The following is an 11,148-nucleotide window of genomic DNA, read 5'->3' as shown; positions in this document are numbered from 1 at the left end:
TCTCGTTTGTTCCGGGGGAATAAATGGTTTATCGAGGGAGGGGAGACTTTGTCCTTTGCATAAATATGATCAAATAAATAATTCTATTTCATGGAGGTCGCGAGTTGATAAAAGACTTCTCGTGGCCGAATTGTGAAAAAGGAATGATTAGCCAGTTCTATAAGCAGCGTTGATCAGGATCAGGATATCTCAAGATACCGTCTGGTCAGAGCTGGACTGATTTGGTCTTGTTCGTTCGGTGGACCGATTTGGTCGGTTGCGGTTTTCTAGAAGCTCAGATTGTTTCAATCCGCACACGAAAAGGTCTCACCAAGAAAAAAGAAACAAGACCGCTCCAGCTGCTTCATAGCGCGTCGACCGGTCATCATGGCACCGGAATTGCTCTGCCAGGGTCGTGACATTTGGACCGTCATCCTAAACTGCATCACCGAGCATTTCAAGTCTTCAAAGAGGAGTGACGACCGCGATGACCTGTGCAGCAACGACGATGAATCTTCCTCCACCACTGTCATCGCTAGACCACCCACGGAACCAAGTTCAGACCTTGAAAGGTCTACAAGCTCAATAATAGCCACACCACCACCACCATCCCAGGCCCTCTCACAAACCACCAGAACAGAAAAAGGCCGATTCAGCACCTCCTCCACAGCAACTCCACCCCATATCAGTCGAACCACACCCTCTCCAATCTCCCACTCCGCACACTCAAACATCCGCATCCCAATCCGGGCCCCATCGCGCATTCATGCAAAAGCCGTGAGTGGCATGAACAGCCACCACGAAGACTCAATCGAGGACGTAGAGTCCTTTTCATACCTGTGCAGTCTGATCAGTATCTCATACTCATCACATCAGACTTCCCCCTCCTTTTCCAGCCAGGATCTCGTCATCACAAATCTGGATTCCAGCGGAGAAGGCACTGCGACGCGGAAACGAGCATCTTCCAGATTGAGCTTGCGTTTGGGTGATCCTCCAGTAGTTTCGTTTCCAAAGGTGCCGGGTAGGAATTTGAAGCCTTGTCCTCGGTGGTCGCCTCTTCCGCCGTTGCGGAATTAAGCTGCTATTGCGACTCATCCGCAAGTGAGATTTTGAAAAGCAGGGGAGAAGGGGGGGGGGGGGGGGGTTGTAAGGTACTTTTTTTCCCTTTTGTGTATGTTTCTTTCGGACTATACTAGATTCTTGTGGGTTGGTAATTGGGACTATTCTATGTACTACCATGTGAATATGTGTTGAATGCTTTGGGGGATCTCAGGAGAGGCCGGGCGAGCTAGTTGAACGCCCACGTTAAGTGATACACACGCTGGCGCTTGTCGTAAATGTTTCATTATATTTTTGTTTTGCTTTTTTTTTCATTTGACCCTCAAATGAAGCCTTCTAGTTGTGACGAACTCGAGACTCGAAAGTCACGGGCTGTTCAAGCGAGATAGCCGATTTACGCGTGGTGAATAAGAAGGTGATCAAGAAACGTAGGCGATCAATTATCCAGATAAGCTGCGATAAGGGTATAACTATTCTAAAGGGCCTAAAGCTATTCAGGCAGCCGAATCAGCTAGTTGAAGTTAGTGAGGTGGTATCGTATGCGCAGGGCCAAACGCCTGATCAGGCAGACCGGCCGGCTACTAGGGCTCCGCCAAAGGTGCAGTGGGTGCAGAGAGACTGGCCACAGGATTAATTCATGTAAAAAATCGCATTATCTAGTTACACTCATAGGCGTTGGTTGAGAGAATTGATTGTGAATTAGATTCCCCCTGTGGCTTACTTCCCATCTCTCAACCAACAAGAACTACTGTCCAGCCGCCCAGCAATGTGTGCGGCACGGGATATGAATTTGGACACCAAGGTACGTTGGTGAACTGATCTCGACGTCGGCAAAAATCTCGTAATTACCATAGGGTCAAAGATCAACATTTGGATGTCTTGCACATCACGCGTTGCACTGATTTATCTGTCATTGGATTTTGATGACTACCTTGCCCATGTGCTTGGCAGCATAAACGTAATCAAATGCAACCCTTGAATCTTCAAATGAAAAAATGGTATCGTCCATCACAGGCTCCAGATGAACTGCCTTCTCTTCTAGAAAGTGGCATAAGTTCTGTAGATCAGACTTTGAGCCCGGCGTCATTCCCCTAAATTTGAAGAGGGTTCTAGCGCCCCAATCAAACAAGTTGTAGTCACCCGGGGGTGTAGAGCAGGCTGGAAATTGACAAACTTTAATATGGCACTCTTGAGTAACACGGGTCCAAGGACATCAGGTTGCTCATCCATCTTGAACCCTGCGAAAAACCCAACAAGCGATACACGACCCCTCAGAGCCAGGCAAGAAAGAGTCTGTTTAAAAAGTGCAGTGAGAATCCAGGCACCCGACAATCGGACTTTCCGTCTCGAAAACTATTTTGGCATTTTGTTCGTTGGATCGGAGGATCTACAGCTGCTTGAGGTGAGAGGGTGCGTAAGGACTATGCGCGGTTGGCATATGGGTATTTGAACGAAGGGCATACTTGTCGTTGACGATGGTAGTGAGCAGAGAAACATAATCAAGAGAGAATGTGAGTGAAAGATCTATGAGAAACCAAATTGCTGTATAAATATACCTATTGTTTTTTTGTATGTATGCTTTGCAGCTGAGGATGAAATGGAGTTGATAGGAAGTCGACACGAGCATCTTTGACTTGAAATCTACTCCGCTGGAAGCGATCCCACGGAGGCCTTGAACGTATTCCGAAATATTTACTTAGAGCACGCATTGAAATGAAATCTTGCGCGTTTGCTACTAACCCCGGAAGAATCTTGGGGGTTTTATCAAGTTTGAGGATTCATTCAGTCTGTTTCCCAACTCGTCTAATCTCGACTCAGACCAGAGAGCAGAGATCGACTCTGAGCTTTCCCCCAAGCTGATCATGAAGTTGCCCATCTCTCGCACGAAAATCTTGAAACTTGTCCATCTTACCTACTTACCTACGGAAGTGGAGTACTACCTTCCCACTGGGCTGGCATCCTTGCACCAATGCAGCCTGCTGGACGGATTCATTGGTATATACTCTTCACGACCGCTTAATTGTTTTATTTGCTCTTTGGCGATCCATCCCGTCTGCCAATCTTACAAACGGAGCCTGTCCCTGTCGTTTTTTGCAATTCCCGCAGACCCTGACTGGTTGACGCAGGGTCCAAATTGAAGATCGCCCACGGCGCTATGACGCGTCAAATATTCTTGGCTATTAGGGATTTTCCCTCTTGCACTAGCCTCATGGCCAATGAATACCAAAGGGTCGCTTGGTATTACTGTCGAGGATCTGGATAGCGCTGAGGATTTTTGATTTTCCACTTTTGGTGATAGCATGATGGAAGATGACGGGACAAGCTGGATCCGTGTATTGGTCAGAGACTTTTTACGGGGTCTCTACTTAAGTTTCTCGTACTATCCACTAGCAGTACATTAATATCCGCGTCCTCTCGGCCACCCCCTCCTCCAGCCTTATCTCTGGAATCAAACCGGTGATCTTCAATGAAAATCTGACACCGGGGAATAATATAAAAAATATTAAAAAAATAGAAGTAAAAATAAAATAAAACTTTATATTCATCATCGCCCACGCAACAAAGCACACGAAACCTCCAACCTTTCCTCCATCTCACCTTGACAATCTCAATACCTTGATCCTCTTCGACAATCTCTTCAAGTCTAGACTAGTCAATTAATTTCCCCCGAGCACACAATGACCAATGAGCATCCGACACGGCATACAGTCATGGCCTTCTCCGCATCAAGAATCCGGCTCTTGCTCATAGAACAGTAGGGATCTTTCTTTCTTTTTTTTTTCTCTTTTTTTTTTCGCCCAGCCCGGCCCGGGTAGAGCGCTGGAAGGGGTGGGTGCGGATTCGAGAAATAATTGGTCCACGAGGTCAGCGGGATTAGAAGCTGTGTATACCGTGATTGATGGGGTGTGGTTTAATCGCGGGGAACTTGCGTCACTTGCCATGGCTTTGGTCTCTTGTAGGGTAGTTAATGGGTGACTAGGAAGTCCTAGGTAAAACTGGATATACATTTAGAGTTGGGGTCGGGTCTCTTCGCTCCCGTCTCTTAGGTATCGGATCTAGTCTGTCAAGGAACTACCTTGTTCATTCTCGCTGGACCATTACCCCGTGATGGGGGTTTTCTTTTTCTTTTTCAAAAGAAAGGCCGCGAGAATGTGCGTAATGGCTTGTCTAAAGAGGGGCATCTCAATACATTGTAGATGTGCGGTGTCTCATTCCAGGAGAATGGGTTGCTACTCCGTCACTATATCGGAAGTACTCACAGGAGAGTAAACTATAGAATCGACCGTTAAGGACCGGGGCTCATATGTTTCAAAAATTCAATACTGTCCAGTCCAGCTAGCTGGTCTCTACTATCGAGCCCGTGCCGGCATTTCACCTGGTCCCGGGTCAGAGGACATATACTCCTGTGCCTATTAATTACTACCTACCAGACACTATCTGGTGGAACCGGGATTTCTTCTTTGATTATCTTTTTTATTTTCATCTTTTTTAAACAAACAAAAAAACAAAAAAGATTGTACTGGTCGCCCAACCTTACCTCAACCATGACGCTCATTGCTCGTTTCGAAGAGGTCAAGCTTTTGGTCTACTTTGGTTTCTTTTTTTTGTGTTCTCCTTTTTAATATTTTCACTCTCTCTAGCACTCATGCATACTCTCATTTCCCCCCTGGCTAGAAAAAATGATGGATTCCCGGCTATTTTGTCGAAATTGCTAATTAGGTTGGAGAAGAAATGGAGTAAGGGGGAGAGGGGTCTACATTGGAGAAAATTTTGACTTTCAGCAGTCTCTTTTGATTCCATGTTGGAGAGAGGGAGTATTTCTGCACTCTGCAGTCTGCAGTGCTCATGCACGTAGTTTTATCGGACAGAGATCTTCCTGCAATCACTGACGACAGGAGCGGGAATAGTCTGTCCAGGTTTTGTTTTGTTTTGTTCTTTGGCTCTTTTGCCTATTTATAAAAAGAAAGCCATTAAATAAATCAAAAGCCGAAACTTGGGAAGGGTCCGGTGTTGAAAGAACCCGAGCTGCAGCATGGCATATGTATGTCAACACAAATGGAGACAACGCAGCCCGGCCGTGCAGGCGAACGATGTTCCAACGCTGGGGTTTCGAGTATCGGGAGGTACCGACTTGGCTAAGGGGGGACGGGGGGGCCACTGCACGAGGCGCGAGAAAAACAAAAAAAGACGATCAATAACACTACTACAGAAAATGCTGGGGAAACTACTTCGACTCAACATCTGATGATCGTATCGGGAGATATGATGTGCACTCATGACAGGAGAGGACGCGCACCTTGGACCTACCGTTTCTGTTCCTGAGTACACTGTTTTGCCCATCCGCTCTCAGTCATCCACATCAAGAAGCTGCGACTACTCATGATAATTTTACTATCATGCGAGGGCTCGAGCAGTGGGTCAGATCAGCCTTGACTGCCAGAATTTCGAGGGCTACACGAGACCTTCGGTGGACAAACAAGCTCCGACAGTATCCGTCTGTGCCTGACGAGCAGCCCCCGCGGGTGATTCTTTTGTTGGGAGTGGTACCTACATCCAACAGGTACCCTGGGGGCCTTTTCCCTATTCAGCCGTGGAAGTCATGGAGGTGTGAACAAGGAAAAAGGTGAAACAAAACCACAGATCACATCAGTCATTATTTTTCTCATCGTCCGGCGAGTCGGACAGAGAGATAGAGAGAGAGAACGAGAGAGAGAGCGGAATCGGCAATCAATATGTAGCAGCAAACACGAACAGTAAAGCCCCGACGAATCAACAACAAGAGAAAAACAAAGAGAAAGAAAAGTTTAAAAAAAATAAAGTCAAAAGAGGATAATGAAGAAACGACCAAGAAACACCACTCTCGAAAGTACCCAATGAGAAAAGATATTGAGCGGTAGAAACTTGACAAGAATGTACCGGACAGACAAACAATTTCTTGCTTGAATGAGAGTGAAGAGAGGAGAGGGGGCAGGGGGAACCGAGGTCCATGAAACGATCCCGTCAGCCCTGGACTTGGACTCTACGGATCGAGTCGATCGGCATTTCCCTGGACGGGAATACCCTGGACGGTACGTGCGATCACAGCCCGGAGGGCAAAGCCATACGAGCTTGTCTTTGCAAGGGTGTCAGACGAGACTTGGCGTTTGACGCAGCGCACAACCAGGAGGGGTCCTGCCCTCCTGTCCTGAACGGAGGGGTGTCGGTACTCTCCGGGTCACTGCAGGCAGACGAGATTGCTCTTTTTTTCTCTCTCTAGATATGGAAAGAAAAAGGAAAGCCTGAGAGAGACCATAGTAAGAAAAAAAAATATAAGAGGGAAAGGGGTGTTATTTGTGGAGTATAATCCAACCCCGAGTCTCTCTATCCATGAGTATCAAAATCCAGACCCATCATGTCTGCAGGTTTTGGATGGAAAAAAGATGAGTATCGGCAGATGTATGTCCTCCACACACCAAAGAGACCGGAATTTCGGAAATTGAAAAAAAAAGTGAGAGAAAGAAAAAAAAACAGAAGAAGAAACATGGATCGTGCGGACTGAGGACTAGCCTGGATTGATAAGGAGATGGCCCGCGAATGTGAACTCGGCCGGACCAACAAAAAGCTTCGAGGTCGCAGGGAATCCTGATCATCCTTGCACTTGCATGGTACATCCGTGTCGGCTGCAGCGGCTGCAGCCTAGAGCCTGGTTCATAATCACAACGTTGGGGGCCCCGTGCGTAGGCGACGATTTGGAGAAACATGTGCCAATGGATGAAGAGATGGGACTGCACGGGAGTGGTGTAGGTTGTTTGAATGATCGAGTCATGACGGACGATGACGAATCTGGGAGATTCATTTATATGGTATTTTGTATTTGCCTTTGACTATTTGCTCGGAGCCAAGTGGGAAAAGAAAAAAAATCCAACTCCTGGCGTGAATAGATGAGTCAGATCAACATAGACGGGAGATAGTAAGTACCGAGTATGCACCACCAACGTCGAGGTCTCGAGTTCCTCCAGCTAGAGATCAGGGTTGAAGAGGAGAATGATCAAAAATTGAACAACACATGAGTTGAGATTCAAGTGTCAAGCTCAAGGGCAAAAAAACACAATATCCATTATTCATGTCAAATCCTAATGCAGCTTTACCACCGCCGTGAATGCATTTCTCTGCGCGGCACCCAAAAAGGAAATCTCCCTGCACATCAGCACAACAAGGTGGACTCGAGAACAAGGCAATTCCTTCCAGAAGAATTCTCCATTCAACACCAGATCCGGCCCAGATACCGCCAGACAAGTATAAAATTACCCACTCTTGCGACCAGTGCACAAATTGTACGTCACAAGCGGACAACAAAAGTCATTGTACAATTCTCCAATGGATAACTGCAGCAGTACCTGAGCCCATTCGGAAAGGTCCCAAAGCCAATTCAGGTCCATTGGACCAACGCCCTCCTCCGAAACAGACTCCTGACACTGCCAGGGCTCTCAAAGTTTAAATCCAAGTGGAACTGACCTTCCCAAAAACTAGAAAACCAAAAAAAATACAGAAAAACAGAACGAAACGAGATTGTGAAAAATGTGTGCTCGATCGCCAGGATCGTATCGGGATGGTCGTGTCGCATTTTCAACACCCAAGGGCCAGTCTGAAAGCTGAAAGACAGGATCGACCCCAACTTGAAATTGGGGTGCTGTTCAGGAGGGAAAAGGGGGTTCGTTCTTTCTTTCACTGCTTCTCCTTCTTTCTCTTCTCTTTTGTTTTGTGATGCGTTTGGTATCAGGTCTTCCCAATTGAGGCACTTGGGCGAGGACGGAGGGAGAGGTGGGTTGCGGCGGTGGTTGTGGAGGTTGGTCTTGCTCCAGAGATCGTTACGAGCGGCCGGGCGGACAAGATTGAACGCTGTCAACGGAAAAACTCTCTAGACTCTGGACTCGTAAACGAGTGGGACGGCGAGATTGGGGAGCGGGCCAAGAACGTGGAAACATTTAAGCTCCCTCTGCCCGATCGTGGTGGCAAAAGGTATCAAGCCGAAGAGGGACGTTCCCGACGGGATCATTCAGGACTCCGGATGGAGATCAGCGTCCACAGAGTAGACATTTACCCACGATGACGATGAACCGATCATGCGGACTGTCCGAGCAGCGCGTGTCTTTGTTGCCATCGAGAGTGGTGCGCAGAAAATGCGCCGCCGGATTCTGACAGGTGCTGTAGATGTAGTAGTTCTTGTAGTAGTTGCACATGCTGTACGATGGTGAGGATCGTCTTCGGCGGCCAGAGAGATGGAGGCACAGTCACGGAACTGACGTGGTGTTGAATGGAAATGGATCAGAGAGCGATTCCACAGAGGCTGGACGGGTTCTTGTCTCGAGTATGAAGAGTGAAGAGTGGAATGAGAAACATGCATCGTCTTTCAAGTGACAATGGCAAGAAAATCCTGAGCTTTTGCCCGTCGGATCGGAGAGGACGATGAAACGGGCCTTATGAATGTTTGTGGTGCCATCAAGCCACCCGAGCAATGATGAAACGGGTCACACATACAAAAGGGAAAGAAGAAAAACTTTCTTCCTCGTTGTCAAGAGAAGCCAATTTACAATTTAATTCTTTTTGCACGCCAGGAGTTCCAGAACCCGGGGGGGAAACGGGGGGGGGGGGGGGGGGGGGGGCAAAGAGAAGTACCAGGTCCCGATCCTGGTCAGAGTGTCATCAGTCGGCTGTTGCTTCAGAACAAAATAAGGAAAAGGAAACTGAAAAATAAAATTACAACTGAGGAAAACTCAAAAAGCATAAAAACAATGGAAAAAAGAAAAAAAGAAAATAAAAACTTGAAGAGACCGTTCGTGAGAGTTGGGAAAAGGAACAAACCCACCATGGGAAGGAATCCACTATGAGGATGGACCTACACAGCGGTCCTCTTCTCTCACATCCATGACCTCCTCCCCGGTAGTCTAACTCCTCCAAGGAGGCTGCTGTTCCGAGCTTCTCCTAGTTCCACTGCAAGTTCCAGATAACGAGATTTCCCATTCTCACACCTCCCGCCTCGACGGATCTCTTCACGGGTTTGGAGTTCCAACGATGGCTGGACGAACCCCCGCGGGAAGGGGGAGCAATCGATGCGGGCTATTCCGCGTGAGGAGAAAGGTGGGCATCCACATTCGCTCTAGTCCGTTGGGGGGGGCGAGTTCTGGTTCTGTGAATTTCTGTAGACTCGAGTCCTGGGAACCCGGCCCAGAGGCCGAATGCCGTATGGCGTCTGGGCGGATACGAAGACTGGATAAATGCCACAAAAGAAAAAGCGGGTCGTGTGCTGCGGGTTTCGGGGCTTAATTGAGTGGAACGGAGCCGTTGGGTCAAGATGGAATTACGAGTGCCAGCTTGAAATGCACACCCAACGCTAGCCGACCGGGAATTGATCCGGACTGATGAAGGCGATCAGCGATGGTCGACCCTCATCGAGGACTTGCTCGCCTATCACACGAGATGATAGGTCTAGGATGCCCCATGGACCAGGCATGAAAGCAGGAGGGACGTTGGAGTTGACTCGGGAGGAAAAGATCCTCATTTCGTTCGAGGTACACGCGGACTTCTCAACTCAACTTTCACTCACACGTGGCCCGTCATCCAGTCTATCGATCGTCATGTATAACCTACGCCCGTTGCATTCGTGCCAGAGCCTTCTCACGATCACCCTATGTGAAACCGGATCACATGCGACAGAAAAAAAAATAAAAAACCAAAAGGATCGAAGATCATGAGTGGCCGTGAGAAACAAATACCGCAGTGGATACGGGCAATCATCATTTCATGTGGTGATGAGATTGTGGCCCCGATACCGAAGATCTTCGGATTCTCTAGGTGTGCACTCGGTGTTAAATCAAAAGAGAATAAAAGAAAATAAACACAAAATGAACAAAATGAACAAACAAGATGCTGCAAACACCTGACTCTCAATAAGCTTGGCAACAAGATCCGGAGTAATATCCGAATCGGTGCGATTAGCCATCGATCAAACGAAGGACTAGACAATCTTGACCCGTTTGGGTATACCGAACATCTGCCGAGTTGGTCAATCCCTGAGTACTCCGTCGACCCAGTTCCAGTAGGGATGAATGAATATTGAGTGCAGAGCACAAAGTCTGAAAGACTCAAGTCAATAGGACAGCCGCTTGACGTGGTCACGAATGGCGTCAAGTGATTGCGTTCATCCCCGTCGACACCTTCTCACAACAGCGTTGCCTCGACTCGGTATGATCAATGCGTATCGTTTGCATGCTATGAATACTACGAGAATGACCTCGAAACTGAGGTGTCAAGCCCTCGCAAATCCGAATTTACGTCGACGACTCCGTGACTCGGGTCGGCTATCTTTCCAAGCGCTGTACTGTGATTGCAGAAAATAGGCTGATCTAGACAACAAGAGAACCACCCTATGGCTCATTGCACGAAAAACACATGCTCGGCCCTGCAAGACACCCTGTGACCCTACACGGACAGTCTAACCGGAGAGTTGATATCCGGAATGAATCTGGCTAGACGCCAACAGGCTGTCATCATTCACCAACGCCCAGCGCGCAGGACAAATCTAAGCGGCAGTTTCAATCCTCGCTAGCCACTCGTGGCTATCGTGGGTCCCAAGAGGACCAGGGTCCTGTCAAATAGAACACTGGACTCGCCAATTGACAAATCGTGCGCAGGTCGTGCAAACTCTATGGATTGATGTCCCCCACTATGCTCGACCTCAGAGGGCATAGGTCCGAGTCCTCGGAGAGAAGGACCATGGACCGGGTCAACGCCAGACCGGCACATAAGTGATTCGTCTGTGAAACTCCGGTAAGGTCTGTCGGCGCCTGGTCAAATTGCAATCGTGATAATAAGCCTGATCGAATAGAATCCCTTTACCCGCCCGCAGATTAGAATTTGAGATAAGCTTATTCAGCAATGAATCTTCCAGTCGGACCTATTAGATAGAGATTGTTGCACCACTAGGGCATCCCCCTTCCTGCAGGTCGTACCAGCCGGCCAGGTTCCTTTGCGGCGGTACGCTCTAGCGCGGATCGTAGAGCACCGATGTATATAAGACCCCCCCCACAAGGTGATCGTTACACATCTATTGACATTTTGCTTTGAGTGCCC

At 48.1% G+C, this 11,148-nt stretch overlaps 3 protein-coding genes across 3 annotated transcripts; 2 read left to right on the top strand and 1 right to left on the bottom strand.

Moving 5' to 3' along the window:
• Positions 1–366: 366 nt before the first annotated feature.
• Positions 367–1,056, top strand: POX_c04173 (uncharacterized protein; the record flags this gene model as incomplete). The annotated part of the gene is made up of 1 exon (XM_050113057.1): positions 367–1,056. One exon carries the CDS (start codon positions 367–369, stop codon positions 1,054–1,056), a length of 690 nt encoding a protein of 229 aa, XP_049970613.1.
• Positions 1,057–6,025: 4,969 nt separating this feature from the next.
• On the top strand, positions 6,026–6,295 carry POX_c04172 (uncharacterized protein; the record flags this gene model as incomplete). Its single annotated transcript, XM_050113056.1, has 1 exon — positions 6,026–6,295. The coding sequence occupies one exon, from the start codon at positions 6,026–6,028 to the stop codon at positions 6,293–6,295; it is 270 nt and encodes an 89-aa protein (XP_049970612.1).
• A 1,779-nt stretch (positions 6,296–8,074) lies between these two features.
• POX_c04171 (uncharacterized protein) lies at positions 8,075–8,422 on the bottom strand (the record flags this gene model as incomplete). The annotated part of the gene is made up of 1 exon (XM_050113055.1): positions 8,075–8,422. The coding sequence occupies one exon, from the start codon at positions 8,420–8,422 to the stop codon at positions 8,075–8,077; it is 348 nt and encodes a 115-aa protein (XP_049970611.1).
• Between the last annotated feature and the right edge of the window lie 2,726 nt (positions 8,423–11,148).

Source organism: Penicillium oxalicum, chromosome III, assembly GCF_001723175.1.
Source record: "Penicillium oxalicum strain HP7-1 chromosome III, whole genome shotgun sequence".
Classification (NCBI taxonomy): domain Eukaryota; kingdom Fungi; phylum Ascomycota; class Eurotiomycetes; order Eurotiales; family Aspergillaceae; genus Penicillium; species Penicillium oxalicum.
The sequence above is the reverse complement of the archived record's forward strand: the minus strand, read 5'-3'. Positions and strand labels throughout refer to the sequence as shown.